This window comes from Schistocerca piceifrons, chromosome 6 (assembly GCF_021461385.2).
Source record: "Schistocerca piceifrons isolate TAMUIC-IGC-003096 chromosome 6, iqSchPice1.1, whole genome shotgun sequence".
Lineage (NCBI taxonomy): Eukaryota > Metazoa > Arthropoda > Insecta > Orthoptera > Acrididae > Schistocerca > Schistocerca piceifrons.
This window is the reverse complement of record NC_060143.1, coordinates 139139797-139159402: the sequence shown is the minus strand read 5'-3', so window position 1 is coordinate 139159402 and position 19606 is coordinate 139139797. Positions and strand designations below refer to the sequence as shown.

General features: G+C 39.9%; 1 protein-coding gene across 4 annotated transcripts in view; it reads left to right on the top strand.

The window, feature by feature from the left end:
• Positions 1-19606, top strand: part of LOC124802542 (collagen alpha-1(IX) chain-like) — a 403811-nt gene that overhangs the window by 313113 nt on the left and 71092 nt on the right. For all 4 annotated transcript variants that reach the window (XM_047263404.1, XM_047263402.1, XM_047263401.1 and 1 more), the window contains 5 exons: positions 5583-5734; positions 7687-7947; positions 11287-11340; positions 17093-17209; positions 17906-18100. In XM_047263404.1, coding sequence (XP_047119360.1) covers positions 5583-5734; positions 7687-7947; positions 11287-11340; positions 17093-17209; positions 17906-18100 — 779 coding nt within the window. The remainder of the gene's footprint in view (positions 1-5582; positions 5735-7686; positions 7948-11286; positions 11341-17092; positions 17210-17905; positions 18101-19606) is intronic.

Below are 19606 nucleotides of genomic sequence, written 5' to 3'. Positions count from 1 at the left end.
ATTTGTGATATTCCCCAAATCTGGCACAGAGAGACTTGTTTAATGGAGACCAGAAAGGCTCACATTTTGCATATACACTGAGTGTCCAAAGGTGTACTTTTGATTGATTTATTGAATTGTTCAAGGAAATGTACACCCACTTTCATGGAACCATATAATATTAGTTGGGGGTGACTTTATCCTACTGAGTATAAATGGGGACATCTATGGATTCAGTGCAGGTGGCATGGAGAGACAGTCTTGCGATGTAGTTCTGAACCCATTTTCCAGAAATGGTCTGGAGCAACTAGTTCGACAACCCGTGCGTGCTGGAAATATTTTAGGCCTTGTATCTACAGACATGCCTGACCTTATGTGCAGTGTCATTACAGAGACAAGAATTAGTGATCATGACATCATTATAGAGTCAACAGACACAATTTAGTGAAAAGAAGACCAGGAGAGTTTTTATGATGGAAAGAGCAGATAAGCAGTTTTAACAAACTACTCTCTTAAACAATGAATGGACATCATTTAGTTCCAAAGTGAATAATGTGGAAATATTATGGAAAAAGTTATACTGATTACACATTGCACTCTGGAGAAGTATGTGCCGAGTAAGGGCACATCCTGATGTGCTGTAGCTATAACAGCTCCATTGATGAACTCACCTCCATTCCGGGGCACACTGTTGATGGATCTATTATTTACTCTGTTTTATGTATTTAACAAGCCAATGTGACACCTTTGTTTTATAAGTAGAGTTTGCTCTCTTTATGTTTGTGCAAATTGTGCACAGTAATATTATTTCTGGAAGATCCTAAGATCACAGCCAGACTCTCTCAAAACTGATAATTGAGGAAATAAAATAAAAGTATTACAACACAAGAGCTTGGCTGCCAACTGTTCTTATTTATGAAGCAGAGATTGCTGCATGCTCGATTCGAAAAAGAATTTTGAAATTTTGATGGCAGAATCTAGTAGAAATTCATACAGTTATAAAAAGATCAATGCACAAAGCTTACAGTAACTTCAGCTATTATATGGTAGTGCAAGATGTTGCCGAGAACCCAAGAAAATACTGGTCCTATGTTAAACTCACTAAGCACCTTGAATGTTGCTGTTCAGTCACTTGTCAACCAGTTTGATGTTGCAGTAGAAGACACCCAAGGTAAAGACAATAATATAAATTTCATGTTTAAAAAATCATTCATTCAGGTACATCATAGAGACATTGAATCATTTGACCTTCACACGGACTCCCGTGTGGGGGATATAGAAATAAGAGCATCACTGTTGATGAGAAGCAACTGAAATAATTTAAAACAAATAAGTTGTTAACTCTAGGTGGCATCCCAGTTCAGTGGGCTTTGACCTTTTCCTTAGCTTGCATTTATCATGAATCTCTCACCCAGTGATAAGTCCCAAGTGATTTGAAACAAGTGTGGGTGATTCCTGTATATAAGAAGGGTAATAGCATTGGCTGCAGAATTCTTGAGCATATTCTAACTTAATATAATAAATTTTCTTGGGACAGAAAAGCTTCCGTCCACAAATCATCATGGATTTAGAATGCATCACTCAAGTGAAACTCAGCTTGCCCTTTCCTTGCGTGATAACCTGTGAACCATGAAAGAAGGGCAACAGGCAGAATCCATATTCCCAGATTTCTGGAAAGCATTTGTCTCAGTGCCACACCATGGAAGTAATGAAAGTCCGAGCATATGTGCTTGGTTCACAGGAATATGATTGGCTCAAAAACTTCTTGGGTAATAGAACCCAGTACATTGTCCTAGACAGTGAGTCCCGGAGCTCAACACAAAAGTTTTATCTCAAGTACAGATAGTGTTGAGTATCAGTAGACAAGTTCAAAACCATCGTACAATATGCATTAGATGAGTATGTGCCAAGCAAGATTGTAAGAGATGGAAAAGAGCCACCGTGGTACAACAACCAAGTTAGAAAACTGCTAAAGGAGCAAAGGGAACTTCACAGCAAACATAAACATAGCCAAAGCCTTGTAGACAAACAAAAATTACACGAAGTGAAATGTAGTGTGAGGAGGGCTATGCGAGAGGCGTTCAACGAATTTGAAAGTAAAGTTCTATGTACTGACTTGGCAGAAAATCCTAAGAAATTTTGGTCTTATGTCAAAGCGGTAGGTGAATCAAAACAAAATGTCCAGTCACTCTGTGACCAAAATGGTACTGAAACAGAGGATAACAGACTAAATGCCGAAATACTAAATGTCTTTTTCCAAAGCTGTTTCACAGAGGAAGACTGCACTGTAGTTCCTTCTCTAGATTGTCACACAGATGGCAAAATGGTAAATATCAAAATAGGTGACAAAGGGATAGAAAAACAATTAAAATCACTCAAAAGAGGAAAGGCCGCTAGACCTGATGGGATACCAGTTCGATTTTACACAGAGTACGCGAAGGAACTTGCTCCCCTTCTTGCAGCATTGTACCGTAGGTCTCTAGAAGAGCATAGCATTCCAAAAGATTGGAAAAGGGCACCAAGAAGGGAAGTTGAACAGATGTGCAGAACTATAGACCTATATCTCTAAAGTCGATCAGTTGTAGAATTTTGGAGCACATATTATGTTTGAGTATAATGACTTTTCTGGAGACTCGAAATCTACTCTGTAGGAATCAGCATGCGTTTCGAAAAAGACGATCGTGTGAAACCCAGCTCACGCTATTCATCCACGAGACTCAGAAGGCCATAGACATGGGTTCTCAGGTAGATGCCGTGTTTCTTGACTTCCACAAGGCATTTGATACAGTTCCCCACAGTTGTTTAATGAACAAAGTAAGAGTATGTGGACTATCAGACCAGTTGTGTGATTGGATTGAAAAGTTCCTAGATAACAGAACGCAGCATGTCACTCACAATGGAGAGAAGTCTTCTGAAGTAAGAGTGATTTCAGGTGTGCCACAGGAGAGTGTCGTAGGACCATTGCTGTTCACAATATATATAAATGACCTCGTGGATAGCGTCGAAAGTTCACTGAGACTTTTTGTGGATGATGCTGTAGTATATCGAGAGGTTGTAACAATGGAAAATTGTACTGAAATGCAGGAGGATCTGCAACGAATTGATGTATGGTGCAGGGAATGGCAATATTGAATCTCAATGTAGACAAGTGTAATGTGCTGCAAATACATAGAAAGAAAGATCATTTATCATTTAGCTACTATATAGCAGGTCAGCAACTGGAAGCAGTTAATTCCATAAATTATCTGGGAGTAGGCATTAGGAGTGATTTAAAATGGAATGACCATATAAAATTAATTGTCGGTAAAGCAGATGCCAGACAGATTCATTGGAAGAAGCCTAAGGAAATGCAGTCCGAAAACAAAGGAAGTAGGTTACAGTACACTTGTTTGCCCATTGCTTGAATACTGTTCACTGGTGTGGGATCCGGGTTGATAGAAGAGATAGAGAAGCTCCAATGGAAAGCAGCGCGCTTTGTTACAGGATCATTTAGTAATGGCGAAAGCGTTACGAAAATGACAGATAAACTCCAGTGGAAGGCTCTGCAAGAGAGACGCTCAGTAGCTTGGTACAGACTTTTGTTGAAGTTTCAAGAACATACCTTCACTGAGGAGTCAAGCAGTATATTGCTCCTTCTTACATATATCTCGCGAAGAGACCATGAGGATAAAATCAGAGAGATTAGAGCCCACACAGAGGCATACCGACAATCTTTCTTTACACAAACAATACAAGACTGGAATAGAAGGGAGAACTGATAGAGGTACTCAAGGTACCCTCCATCACGCACCGTCAGGTGGCTTGCGGAGTATGGATGTAGATGTAGATGAGTGTGCATCAGAGACAAGGTTATTGCCTGGAGTGCCTTAGGAAGTGTGAAATGACTGCTTGTGTTCCCTATAGATAAATAACTGGAAAAGTTGAATAAAAAGTACAAAACTTTGACAAAGTTTGTTATTTTCTGTGGTGTCCTAGAACTATTATCAGATGGGGGCTGCTGTCCCTGCCATATGAACAACATGCTGGGAATCACTGAAACAAGGTGGCAGCACCCTTGCAGATTTGCACCAGTGTGGAACAGTGGATTGTCATGAGTGATCAGCCCAGTTATTGATTCCATTTTTCTGTATGATGTCTCAACAGCCTACTTAGTCATCTAAGTATCATGCATAAAAATGGAATCAACATTGCATCTGAATATCTGAATGCACTTCATTAAACAATCATGCTGTGATACCCTGAGAGAACACAGATTTATAAACTTTTCCAAAAGAGCACTGTCAGCATTGTGGGTTAGTTGAATGTTGAAAATGGGGATTAAGACTGGATTTATTGTTTTCTTTGTTTTACAATAACATTCACTGTGCTTGAGAGAGACTTCTGTTATGAGGGCAAAGTGAATGGTTCTCATCATGGCAGTGAAAGACTTTATTTGTTACATCATCCTCTTTTTGGTCAATGCACTTTGTCCACCCCCCCCCCCCCCCCCCCTGTGATATATGTTTCATCCATGAAGTATGAATCTGGCATGTACGAAAAATATCCATCTTACAACAATGTGAAAAGAGAGGAGGAGTTTAGTAGTAGACAGCACATTGAAAAAAGTTTGCTAGACATTGTTAGTAATCATACTAAGTCCTCCATCACACATAGGCAAAACAAAACACACACACTTTCATGCATGCATAACTCTCTCTCTCTCTCTCTCTCTCTCTCTCTCTCTCTCTCTCTCTCTCACACACACACACACACACACACACACACACACACACACACACACACACACACGGCTAGTACCTCTCTGTCATTCAACACCTCCTATATGTGGTGAGTATCAATCTATCCTTTTCATATTGTTATTTCATCCCAGGTTTTCCATTGTTTAAATACCTATATAAGACTGTCAAATCTCTTCATGTGACTCAACACATTTTCCAGCCACAGATTTTGTTGAAATAGATTGGATATTCAAAAAGATGTTATTTCAGGTTCTTTTTTTATTGTTGAAGTGATATTCATTTTCCTGACAAAAGATGTTTCTTTTCTCTTGCGTAATTCAAATTTCTTCTCATTTTCTTTTTCATCTAGGCAATGTAGAAGTCTTGTACTATATCTTTTGTCAGTTATTACTTTTCCCTTTGATAGGTAATCAATAGAAACTTCCCTTCCGCATCCTAGAGAAGATTTTCCAATTTTTCTGATTTGTTTTTGTTTTTGATGAACTGAATTTTAAGGTTGATGACTTTCTATCTTTTTGCATTAGGTCATTTGAGGCAAATTTCATGTTTCCCATTCATTGTGTGCATTGTCACATTAGTGTCAAGAAGATAATATAACAAGGTTTATAATATCTTCTTGACTGTGTTTAGAGTATCATTTGAACTCCCAAAATACAGTGTTTGTCCTAGGCAAAGAGTTTGTCAAAATCATTTTCTCTGTTACTCTTATGAAATATAGTTCCTCCTCCTCCTCTCCCACTGCCCCCTCCCTCTCCCTTCATAAAGCCTCATTTCCAATCACATTGTTCTCTTTCCAGAATTAGTAGCTTGTATAAGAGGTCCATAGTGTAACACATCTACATATTTTCTGTTTTATTCATTCAGGAGACAGAGGTGAACGAGGGAGGCCTGGAATTGATGGAGCAAGAGGAGAAACTGGTAGAGAAGGTCCCCCTGGACGAGCAGGTGATAAAGGTGAACCTGGATTAATAGGCCCACCTGGTATCCAAGGAGTTCGTGGGCTCATTGGCTTCCCGGTATGTATTTTAATACTGTTAATTCTGCTTTTTCAGCTCTAAGTTACTGAATGATAATTAGTATGTTTCTCTGCACACTTGTAGGGGTTTGGACTGTAGGTGGATAGGAAGGATTCCTCTAGATGACCCAAGAGCCATGTGGGTAAGATGTCCTCACCTTCATTTCAGATCATGAAGATGTCATCTGAATGAGGTGAAGGGTTTGAGATCGTGGGTGGCTGGAAAGGATGGGCCATAGGTATTGATGAGACTGTCATGATCTGGACTAATGGTGAAGGCACCCTTTCCACATTCCAGCAGCATCTCAACACCTTCTCCCTCATTCACTTCACCTGGTTCTCCTCAGTACAATAAACCACATCTGTCCATGTCAACTTCATAGATGGCTCCATCAGTACTCTGTCTACATTGGACCTAATAATTACCAACAATAATTTCATTTCAACATCTTCCACCCATCCCACTCGAAGAAGTCCATTCCCTACAACCTAGCCACCCCTAGTCATGGCATCTACAGTGATGAGCAGACCTTCTCCAAATATGCCATGGGCTTTTGCTGAAGCTTTCAAAGACCAAAATTACTCTCTCTTCATTATCCAGAAACAGATTTCTCACACCTTGTCTTCCCAGTCACCTACCATCCCCCATACACCCAATTATCAAACAGAACTGGAACAACTGAATCACATTCTCTGCCAGGATTTTGACTAGCTCTTGTCAAACTGTGAAATGAGGAATTCCCCCCCTCCCCCTCATCCATACACACACACACATACACTACCCTCCCCACTTCTCCCACAGTGGTATTCCTCCACCCACCCAACCTATACAATATTCTTGTCCATCTGTAATTCCACATCAGCTCCCAACCCTTCGCCTCATGGATAAAATCTATGTAATATATCTGGATGTAAGATCTGTCCCATAGATCCTCCCACTACCACCCAGTCCAATCCTGTCATAGACATCCCCTAACCCAAAAAAGGCAAGACCACTTCTGAAACAGCCGTGTTTTCTACCAACTTAGTTGCAGCCATGTGCAAGATTTTATGTGAGTATGACCATGAACAAGCTGTCTCCACACAAATGGTTACCCCTGAATTGTGGCCAGTAGACAGCTGTATCACCCAGTTGTTGAGCATGTTGCCCCACATAGTGTGCTTGTGTTCAGTGACTTCTTCACGGGCTGTGCCATCTGGATTTTCCCCACCAAAATCAGTATTTCTGAATTACGGAGATGTGAACTGTCCCTACAACATACCCTGCATGCCCATAACCCCTCTGGCATCAATCTTCGTTAGTCCCTATGCCCAGGTGCTCCAACTCCAGTCTCACACAAGCCTTCCATCTCCAGTCTCACACAAGCCTTCCATCCCACAGCACATTTGGATAATCCTTTCTCCTTCTCTGATTCTGTACTCTCCAGCTCCCTCCCCCCCCCCCCCCCCCCCCCCAGCAGACTCCTGATGCTGTGCTGCTGCACCTAGCAGCCTACCATCTTATCCCTGCAACACCCCTACACTCTCTCACAGGCAGCATTACAGCACATCACCTCAGCAGAGACTGCTGCTTACCACAGCCAGGTCTTTGTGCCCAGAGATGACAGTGGCCATATATGTGTGAACTGTGTGTGTATGAATGTGGCCTGTATGTTTTTCTATATCTGAAGGAGGCTCTCTGGTAGGTTAGTCTACTTGTAAATATACTTTTAAATGTACCAGTCTGCACTAAGTGCCTCCTTTATGTGGTCATCAGCAATCTATCCTATTTCAGGTTGTTGTTAGCTTTTACAAAAATTTACTCACACTGCAATATTTGTAATTTTTATTGTAATTACACAGAGGATTCCTATTGTTGCGTATGTATCTCTCTCCTTTGGCTAACAAAATGTAACATATTAGGGAAGGAAAGTAACATATATATTTCCTCTGAAGAACTGATCTTACTTTCAGGGCCAAGCTGGGACCCCAGGAATACCTGGTGCCCCAGGCCCAAAAGGTGATCCGGGTGTGCCTGGAGAACCAGGTCAGCCAGGCACAGCTGCTGCTGCAGGTGATCCTGGGGTTGCTGGCCCTCCAGGTCCTCCTGGGCCCCCAGGAGAGGATGGTGAGAAAGGGGAGAGAGGCAGCCCAGGAGAATCTGGTCCAATGGGACCACCAGGACCACAGGGTTTGCCAGGTCGTGAAGGAGCACCAGGTGAAGAAGGAGAGAAGGTCAGTCAGTGTCTCTCAGTGGACTAAAAGTAAATAACAAGTTTTCGTTACTATAAAGTGATGAAGCAAACAGTGTCCTACTGAGGTCAGCAGTGGCCACAAACAGTGGTCATTGTGTGAGAGTTGTGCTTGTGTGAATGTGTGTGTGCTTTCTACACCAGAAGACACCCTCTTGGCCAAAAGCTAAAATGTATAGCAGTCCTTTTGTTGTTCCTGTCTGTGACACAATGTCTCCTCTATATGATGAGTATTTCACACGATGTTTGGCATTCGTGCTGGTGTTGGTATCTCACTTGTCAAATGATTCACTTTGCTTGTACCTGCACTTCAATATTTCAGCCATGTACAAAGATATGAAAAAAATAAAAGCCCTTCCACCTCTACAGTATGATGCTATAAGTTTCACGACAACATACAGGATGTGTAAATAAAGTTTCAAGACAGATTTTTTTCTTGAGTAGCAGTGTGCACGCAGACCAGTCTCACCACCTGCACCATGTAGTGGTTGGTGTTGGGTAAGCAAGCCAGGCATCAGCATTTGCCGTAAAAATGCTGGAGTGAAAACATTGTGAATGCAGGGAGTGTCAGTTTTGAGACGTCGTCGAGAAATTGGAGAGTTCAAAATATAGCACCTTTTGGAGCAGTGGTGTCCAATCAAATTTTGTGTGAAACTGTACAAGACCAGTACAGAAACATCTGAAATGATTCAAGAGGGCTATAAAGAATATGCCATGTCACGTGCCATTGTTTTCATGTGGCACAAGAGGTTCAAAGGTGGCTGCGAAGACTTGGAGGATGATGAAAGCTCGGGAAGACCTTCAATGAGCTGAACTGACGAAAAGCTGACCAAAGTGCATCAAGTTTTAAACAGTGACCGACGTCTCAGCATCAGAATGATTGCAGATGAAGTGGGTTTGAATCACCAAACTGTGTTTCAGCTAGTGACAGAAGATCTAATGATGAGAAAAGTGTGCACAAAATTTGTCGCTAAAGTGCTCTCAGATGAACAGAAGGAGAGGTACCTGGCTGTTTCGCAGGAAATGCTTGAACATTTACAAACCGAACCTGATTTTTTGAATAAAATGGTCACTGGTGACGAGACCTGGCTCTTCAAATGATCCAGAGTCAAAGAGGCAAAGCTTGGAGTGGCACACCTCCACATCACCAAAGCCAAAAAAGCCTGCATGAGCAAGTAATGTGTGGAAAGCATGCTCATTGCTTTCTTTGACACAAAAGAGATGATCCACAAGCATTTGTGCCTGCTGGACAGACTATCAGTGATCAGTATTATACTAGAGTGGTCCACCGTTTGAGGGATCAAGTACGCCCATTCTGCCTGGAGAAGAAAGACGATTGGGTGCTCCACCATGACAATGTGACCATTCACTCCTGCTTCGCCGTCACTGGAGTTTTGACCCGGTTCAACATAGCTACACTGCCGCAGTCACCCTATAGCCCTGACCTCACCCCAATCCACTGGATGAAGAGAGACCTAAAAGGAAAGCAGTTGACAGCGTCACAGTGGTTCAAAAGGCTTTGACGATGGTTTTGAACAGCATTCTGGTTAAGGAGTTCCAGGGAGCTTATCAGCAGTGGAAATCTCATTGGTAGTGGTGTGTGGATTCTCAAGGCACCTGTTTTGAAGAATTTTAGTTCGATGTATGGAAGTATTCGATAATTTGTGTTCTGAGACCAGTCTTGAAACTTTATTTACACACCCTGTATCTGGAAAAAGTTCGATTCTGTGGTTGATGTTCATTGTTTCCCAGATATGAAAACCCATTGAAGTGATATTTTATGCCCACATCTGCTGCCAAATTAATTTTACTTACTAGCCATCAGGACACAGCAGGAAATAGCAGTTCAATTGAGATCTTTCCTTTCAGACTGTAAAGCAGGGAACAGTTTTCAGAGAAACAATTCCAAATCACAGATACCTAAACAAACTTGTCACTTTTGAGTATTATTGACCTTTTTGCTAGTATCAAAGCAAAAAAATTTCCTAATTTCTCTAAGTTTAGCATATCTCTTTAAATTCTATGACAAAAGAACTTTGATCCCTCGTATCCTAACAAATATCCATTTTCAAATCCCATGGTGCCTGTGCACTACTTTCTCTGTGTACAATTGTATATGTTTTTGCATTTTGTCATCTAGAAACAGCCCCCCAAGAACTAGCAGCACTATGAATTTTGATATTTCTCTTCATGAGTTACATTGGTCCTGCTGTCTGATGTAAAAAATTTTGATCTTTTAGCTTTCAAGATGAATTAAAATACAATCAGAAATCTTCCATTCTGTCCCATCTTCTCAAAATCCCAAACATGCCTACAAAAAACAGTGAAGGCAACTGACATCTACTTCTTCTTCCCTATCTTCCTCTGTTGTATCAAATATCAAAGAGTTTCTCTTGCTGCTGTGATAGCCACTGCTGCAACTTCTGCGGATACACTGCAATTACTTTCACTGTGTGGAGTACAATCATCACTACTAGTTTCTACTTGTCTATCAGTTTCACTACCTTCATATTCTTACTCTGAAACTCACTGCATGTGTTCTAAATACTCCAGCATTTCCATGTCTGACGACTTATAAACTATTCCCATATCTGCATAATGACTAATACACAGCAGAACACTTTAGATATATCCGGTCAATCAGATGAGGAGCTTCAAAATGCATGGATTCATTCATTCACAAACATCTTCCATAAATTCCATCATGAAGGAGAGTCTTCATGGATGGGCAATGAGTCAACTTATAGATTAACAGGCAGAAGCAACCACTGCATTATAGCACCACATCATTGTTACATGTTGTTCAATTGAATACCTGCAGTTAACTCAGATGACATAGCTGTGTAAAGAGACATTAAGCAGTCAAAATGATGGCTGCAATGGTTATAAGTAAACAGTGAGAAATAAAAGCTGTGAATGTAGGTACAGGTGTAGGTACAGGTCTGTAATTTCTATAATGCAATCTCTGTTCAAAAGAAATAGAAACCATAAATTTTCAAAGCCTCCTGAAAACAAATATTGTCATTATATACAAACAAAATTTCAAAATGTATTTCCTGCTTACATCATTCTTGTGTTAATGCGTTTAGCTTTATTACCAGTACAGTTTTAGCTGCACTATCAGTGTTTACACATGGTTTGCCCCGTTTATGGTTTTTGACCATTGACTTTAGTTTGATAGTTCATAACGAAGTTGAGGTAGTAATTGTATCATATTGATCACTGTAACTCAACTGTTTTGAGTTGCAGCTTGCAAGTAATGGTATCATTTAACCTTTCCAGTATTCATGTTTTAAAAAAAAAGCGTTTCTTTATCTTTTAGGGGCTACCTGGAGGAAAAGGAGAAAGAGGACAAAAAGGAGCAGAAGGACCGCCAGTAAGTAGTAGGACAAAGTAATATTTTTTCTCATGAAAATATAAGTTGTATTTTAATGTTTTCATTGTACTTCCACATGAAAATGGCCTTTGTTGAAGAAACAATTAGTTTCCAAGCAATCACCATAGTTTTGGAGACTGAACCACCCTGTTCAGCATGCTGAAAAAAATTGTAATCTTGTTCTATACTAACAATGACTGGAAGTTAATATTAAAAGAATCTGTTAAATATCCTTCAGAAGTTTATGTATGTATTCTTTTATACAAGCACAGTTGCCCATCCTTCTCATTTACACTGTGTGCTATGAAATCAAATAGTATAAAGAGAACTTCTTGTGCACAATTGTGACTTAATTTGCAACAATTGTGGCTTAATTTGCAACAATTGTGGCTTAATTTATTTAAGATTAGATGACCCAGTAATGCTTCGCAGTTGTTAAAGATGCATGGGAACTGAATATGTGTCTTAATCTGGGGTATCCCTGGGAATTGTGGCAAGATGCAATTTTTTCTTCTCATTGTGATTTTGCCCACCCTGGGAATTGTGGCAAGATGCAATTTTTTCTTCTGATTGTGATTTTGCCCACTGTGAGTTTATGGAATGTTTTTTTTATTTACGTTTTTTTAAAAATTTTTGTACAACATGAACCACGGGCAACGTATGAGTGGCCAAGTAAGTGGTCCCGACAGTCGGGATACCAGTTACTTTGGAATAAGGCTGGGCATCTCGGACATATTCTGAGTCGTGGTCACCTTTGTGCTCACACGGCAAAGACTACCAAATCCACCGGTTAGTCCCTCAGCCGTTAGGGGTAAAACCCAATGGGACTCGGGGCAAGTAAGGCTAGCAACCTGCTTCCCTGGTACTTTAAATATGATGCTGGCAACAACCAGAGCAGAATGCCTCGGACCTTTGGAGGTGACGGAGTCCCACCTCTAACTGACAAACCAGGGACTCCTAAGATACGACTTGGCAAACAAATGGTAATGAGATGGGTAGCTATTAATATCAATGGGGGCTACTCTTGGAAGAAGGTAGAGCTGGCAGAGGCTGCAAGTAAGATGGGGCTGGACGTTTTAGCTGTTAGTGACATTCGGGTAAGGGGTGAGAAAGAAGAAGAAGTGGGAGAATACAAGGTCTACTTGTCAGGAGTCAAAGCAGGAATAGCACAATGGGGTGTAGGGCTTTACATCAGGAAAGAAATGGAACCCAGCGTAGTTGCAATAAGGTATGTAAACGAACGACTAATGTGGATAGATTTGACAGTGTCTAGCAAGAAAATTAGGATTGTGTCAGTATATTCGCATTGTGAAGGGACTGATCAAGATAAGATGGATAGTTTTTATGAGGCACTCAGTGATGTAGTTGTTAGAGTAAAGGACAAGGACAGTGTTCTGCTCATGGGTGATTTTAACGACAGGATTGGAAATCGAACAGAAGGGTATGAAAAGGTTATGGGTAAATTTGGAGAGGATATGGAGGCCAACAGGAACGGGCAGCAACTCTTGGATTTCTGTGCCAGTATGGGCTTAGTAATCACAAAATCCTTTTTTAAACATAAGAACATTCACCGGTATACTTGGGAAAGCAGGGGAACCAGATCTGTCATTGACTATATAATAACAGATCAGGAATTCAGGAAGGCTGTGAGGGACACACGTGTATTCAGGGGATTCTTTGATGACACTGATCATTATTTAATCTGCAGTGAAATTGGGATTGTGAGGCCGAAAGTGCAGGAGGTCAGGTCCATATGTAGGAGGATAAGAGTGGAGAAACTTCAGGATAAGGAAATCAGGCACAAGTACATAACAGCGATCTCAGAAAGGTACCAGTTAGTTGAATGTAGTCAATTACAGTCATTGGAAAAGGAATGGACAAGGTACAGGGACGCAGTACTAGAAGTGGCTAAAGAATGTCTTGGAACAGTAGTGTGTAAAAGTAGGAGGAAGCAAACAGCTTGGTGGAATGACACTGTCAAGGCAGCCTCTAAAAGGAAAAAGAAGGCGTATAAAAAATGGCTACATACTAGAACTCAGGTAGACAGAGAAAGTTATGTTGAAGAAAGAAACAAAGCCAAACAGATAATTGCAGCATCCAAGAAGAAATCTTGGGGAGACTTTGGAAACAGGTTGGAGACTATGGGTCAAGCTCCTGGAAAACCATTCTGGAGTGTAATTAGCAGTCTTCAAAAGGGAGGTAAGAAGAAAATGACAAGTATTTTGGACAGGTCAGGAAAACTGCTGGTGAATCCTGTGGATGCCTTGGGCAGATGGAGGGAATATTTTGAAGAGTTGCTCAATGTAGGTGAAAATACAATCAGTAATGTTTCAGATTTCGATGTAGAATGGGATAGGAATGATGATGGAAATAGGATCACGTTTGAGGAAGTGGAGAAAATGGTCAATAGATTGCAGTGCAATAAAGCAGCTGGGGTGGATGAAATTAAGTCGGAACTCATCAAGTACAGTGGAATGTTAGGTCTTAAATGGCTACACAGGATAATTGAAATGGCCTGGGAGTCGGGACAGGTTCCATCAGACTGGACAAAAGCAGTAATCACACCAATCTTTAAACATGGAAACAGAAAAGATTGTAACAACTACAGAGGTATCTCTTTAATCAGCGTTGTGGATAAAATCTTCTCAGGTATTGTTGAAAGGAAAGTGCGAGTATTAGTTGAGGAGCAATTGGATGAAAATCAGCGTGGGTTTAGACCTCTTAGAGGTTGTCAGGACCAGATCTTTAGCTTACGGCAAATAATGGAGAAGTGTTATGAGTGGAACAGGGAATTGTATCTATGCTTTATAGATCTAGAAAAGGCATATGACCGGGTTCCTAGGAGGAAGTTATTGTCTGTTCTACAAGATTATGGAATAGGAGGCAAACTTTTGCAAGCAATTAAAGGTCTTTACATGGATAGTCAGGCAGCAGTTAGAGTTGACGGTAAACTGAGTTCATGGTTCAGAGTAGTTTCAGGGGTAAGACAAGGCTGCAACCTGTCTCCACTGTTGTTTATATTATTTATGGATCATATGTTGAAAACAATAGACTGGCTGGGTGAGATTAAGATATGTGAACACAAAATAAGCAGTCTTGCATATGCGGATGACTTAGTTGTGATGGCGGATTCGATTGAAAGTTTGCAGAGTAATATTTCAGAGCTAGATCAGAAATGTAAGGACTATGGTATGAAGATTAGCATCTCCAAAACGAAAGTAATGTCAGTGGGAAAGAAATATAAACGGATTGAGTGCCAAATAGGAGGAACAAAGTTAGAACAGGTGGACGGTTTCAAGTACTTAGGATGCATATTCTCACAGGATGGCAACATAGTGAAAGAACTGGAAGCGAGGTGTAGCAAGGCTAATGCAGTGAGCGCTCAGCTACGATCTACTCTCTTCTGCAAGAAGGAAGTCAGTACCAAGACTAAGTTATCTGTGCACCGTTCAATCTTTCGACCAACTTTGTTGTATGGGAGCGAAAGCTGGGTGGATTCAGGTTACCTTATCAATAAGGTTGAGGTTACGGATATGAAAGTAGCTAGGATGATTGCAGATACTAGTAGATGGGAACAATGGCAGGAGGGTGTCCACAATGAGGAAATCAAAGAAAAACTGGGAATGAACTCTATAGATGTAGCAGTCAGGGCGAACAGGCTTAGATGGTGGGGTCATGTTACACGCATGGGAGAAGCAAGGTTACCGAAGAGACTCATGGGTTCAGCAGTAGAGGGTAGGAGGAGTCGGGGCAGACCAAGGAGAAGGTACCTGGATTCGGTTAAGAATGATTTTGAAGTAATAGGTTTAACATCAGAAGAGGCACCAATGTTAGCACTGAATAGGGGATCATGGAGGAATTTTATAAGGGGGGGCTATGCTCCAGACTGAACGCTGAAAGGCATAATCAGTCTTAAATGATGATGATGATGATGATAGAAACAAAACTTCAGAATGTACATCATATTTCATTTTTTGGATTGATCTTCTAAACTACCAATGAAGGGGCATACACAGTTGATCATGGTAAAAACGTTTAAATTGTAAATCAGTTCCAATGTATTTTTATGTCTCACCTTGTGACTTCTTCACTTTTGCTGCAAACAAAACCTTGAGTCACTTAAATTCAATAGTTAAATCAGTTGGGATAATTGGTATATGATGTATGAGAGAGATCTCTCTAGTTGCTAGATCTTTGAGTATAGTGGCTTTAGTGACACTGTTTCACACAATTTCAATCTGTAAATTAGTGGCATACAAAGTTCAGACAATTCACATTGCATAGTAGTATTTTAATCATAAGCTGATAAGCTGTAAATATATCTTTCCTAAATGTATGAGTTTTTTTTGTGAAAACTGAATATGGGAAATGAAACAAAACAGCAGTCGCATAAACAAGACTGAAAATATAGATAGGCTTTGAGAACAATGTCCATTCTCCTGGCACTGCAGATTTGTGAGGCGAGTGAGTGAGAGGAGTAAAGAGGTGGATGGGAGAGGGAGGGTTGATGGAAAGCACACAACATTTGCAGTCTAGTTTATGTGCCCACTGACTAATCAGTGTCTCAATTAATACCGTGAGTGGTTACCTTCACTCCTTCCATTATGTCTGTGATTTTGATCACTACAGCACTGTGTGATACTTGCATATGGACTACAAGTATTTCTTAGTGCTTTTTGTGAAATCTGCTGAGAATAATAACAAAAAAAAAAGGTAGGCTAAAATATACTTGTTGTTTTTCATGTAGTGTGTCCCATTAGAATTAACACTCTTTCACACTTTGCAAGTAAGTCTGCCTCCAGTTTATAAACTAAACTAATACCAACAGTATAGGTCTATAATATTGCATATCAGCAATATGCCCTTCCTGAAAACAGGATTCACTTGAACTCTCTTCTGTCAATAGATGATAGCTTGCATTTGGGGCAAGCTCTAGAAAATAGCATCTAAAAGATGAGGCCCTTCTACAGAACATGCAGAGTGGAATTAAATTGGGAACATGTCATTCAGGTTTCTTGCTTTCGTTTATAGATTGGAATTATTGTTGCAAAAGACTATTTATATGAATTCTTCAGGTGAATAAATTTCTGATGTCATTCAGTAAAATTTCTCCACCTGCTAACAAATTTCAAGGTAGCGTATCTACATACATCTCTTTTTAATTGTGACTAATGCGTCCAGATGAAGCATTAATGCATCAACAAACTGTCTTACATTCTATGGGGTCAGTTGTAAGTCATAAATGAAGTATTCCCATGTGGGTAATCTGTTTCCATTTTTTGCTGTGTTTTGGTTGCAGTGCTTCTAGGTTTCACAATTAACATCTCTTTTCATGCTTGTTTTAGAAGTGTTCCTACTATTGGAATTATGTCAAACCTCAATAGAACACTGTGCTTAATTTTCTGAGGACCTATTCATAATTAACAATATAACCTAGAAAAAGACTTGAAGGATGATTTCCTGTTACAGGATGAAGTCTGTGGTGTTCAATTACATGTTGTATTTTGTTAATAATGTAGCTGTAATCAAGGGAGATGCAGTTTTCAGAAACACGCAAAAGAACAACTCTTTAAAAGCTCCTGTTTGATGTATATTCAAGTTTTTTAGCTGTCTTACATTTGTACATCTCTTTAAAAATCTTGATACCACCAGCAAGCTTACTTTTAATGTACTCTTATGAACAAAACGTGATTCAGATTTTATAATGTGTTAAATGTGCTGTTTGTAATGATGCCAATTTTTGTGGCAACAGGGACCACCTGGAAAACATGGGCTTCCAGGTATCATGGGGAAACCAGGATTCAAAGGAGACAAGGGTGATGATGGTCTACAGGGACCAGTTGGTCCTAGGGGTTTACCAGGCGCAATGGTAAGCTTAAGACAGTTGCTATTTCATGACATAAGAATGCCATTGGTATGAAAGAAGTCTTTACTGCAACAGGTAACATATAAAATAGAAAAGTTAATGTTAAAATCAGCCTATGTTTCAAAGACTCTTTCAGATTTTCTGTTTTTCTGATTTGAAATTATTGTCTACTTTTGGCAACTATACACATGTCTTTTCAATATGGCATGTTATTTGCATTTAGATTTGAGAGTGCTGAACTGAAAATTTCAACCATATTTGTAGTAATATGTTTTCTAATGACAGCTGTATGTTTGGACTCAGTAACAACATTTCCACTGGGTAGAAATTTCCCAATTATAGACAGATACAGGACTTCCCACTCAAACTGCTATGTGTAAAACAGTTTAGGGGCTGGGAATTAGTTGTAAGTCCTAAATTAAGTATTTTATGACAGAGAAAAGAAGGTTGATGTTATGATACTTGATCAGATAGTTCCATTAGCAGGTACTTTCTTACAGTAATCAAAGGCACAATTTGATGTTTCTGTCCAGGTCAAAATTTTAATTTGGTGCAGATGTTGAAATTATTAAATTTTACATTTATGTAACTCCTTTATTTATATTTACATGAATGATCACTACAACATACAAGTGTACCATTGTTAATAAACCTTTAACATGTGATAGAAACTGTACAATGGAGGATTTGTTATTGTAGGGTCCACAGGGATTGCCTGGACCTCCTGGAACACCAGGGCTTCCAGGATTTCTAGGACCATCAGGCCCCCCAGGGCCTCCAGGGCCACCTGGCCCACCTGGTGAAAGTAATTACATTCCAAATACAATCTCACTTGATGATAACTTGGTGCGTGGTATAGCAGGCCCAAGAGGACAGTCAGGACCTCCTGGACTGGTTAGTATGATTATATAAACACTATAAACTATCTGTTTTTTGCAATCTCCTTCCCACTTCTGTTACATACAATGCTCTTAGCTTTTCACTCTTATTAACTTGTGCATGCTGTTTTAGCAGTAATCTATGTCTTGCATATAACCCTGTCTCCCACCTTTAAGCTCTCACATTTTCAAATCTTGTCCGGTGCAGTCCCCAACAATCACTCTTTCCTTCTCATTGTGTCTGGTAAGTCTCCCCTAACCCGGAGTTCTGGATGACTTTTCTGAACTCTACCCCTTTTTCTAAACCTCTCTAGTTCCTTTCTGTCCACCTCTCATCCTTCCGCTTCAATCCTTCTGCTGGAAGAAGCAGCCTCTGGCTCCGAAAGCTTGCATAAGTAAATCCTTTTTTATATGTGTGTGTTTCCTTGCCGCTGCATGGTGAGTAGATTTTTTATCTATCCAATTACATTATAATATAGTGTAGGTTTATCAAATGAAATTGTGTTTATAAAACTGCTTAACCAAATTACCCATCGTATTATGACTTTGATTTTAAGTGGCACAGATCACATCCAACAGAAAATAACTCCCAACAGCCTTGACGTGTAATGCAAGGGTAAAGTTAACCATATTTTTCAACATGTGTTAGTAGCTACAAGAAAATGCTGATGGAAAGTATGTGCTACCATCTCTTATAGTTTCTGAGAAACACTACCTGGCCAGTACTGGCCAATGACCTGTGCTGCCTGATCTCTCCTTGAAATATTAGAAAATCCAAGATGAAATAAAATGTTTGTATTAAGATTGATCACAGCTCACCAGATAGAGGCAGTGCAGACCAGCAGACAGACATGTGGAATGAAAAGTAAATTTCTCATGTTTCAGACAGTTTATTGCTCCACCTCTTTCTCCCTATGGATGCAAACATGCAACATTGCATATTTTGAATGTGTTACACGCTGCTAAAAAATGCTGTGTAGTTATCATCACAGATGGGTTACTTTATATAAGATTTTTTGGCAATATTTAATGTGACAAAAGCAACTGAAATGGCACTGTGCGTGTTCACAGACTGTATAAAAATTTATAAAATGGACTGAGCAGTACTCTAAATTCTGTCTGCAGAGAGGTACAGTAAGTGAAAAATTTTCATCAGTGTTCATTGACATTTGTGAGACAGCACAGTGCAGTGCCATTGTTTACACACACACACACACACACACACACACACACACACACACACACACACACACACACACACACACACATATACAGTTTTTCTTTGGGATATGAGCCACTGCATTAAATAATTGTAGTTTATGCACAATATCCATGAGGATAGGGAGTATGAAAGAGTAACATCACCACAGCATATCTTCCATACTGCAATAAACAATAGCAATAACATCACCATAGCATATCTTCCATACTGCAATAAACAATAGCATATGCAATACAAACGTAAGTCAGATATAAGTTAAGAAGCAATAATAAATTACACATGAAAATAAAATTATAAACT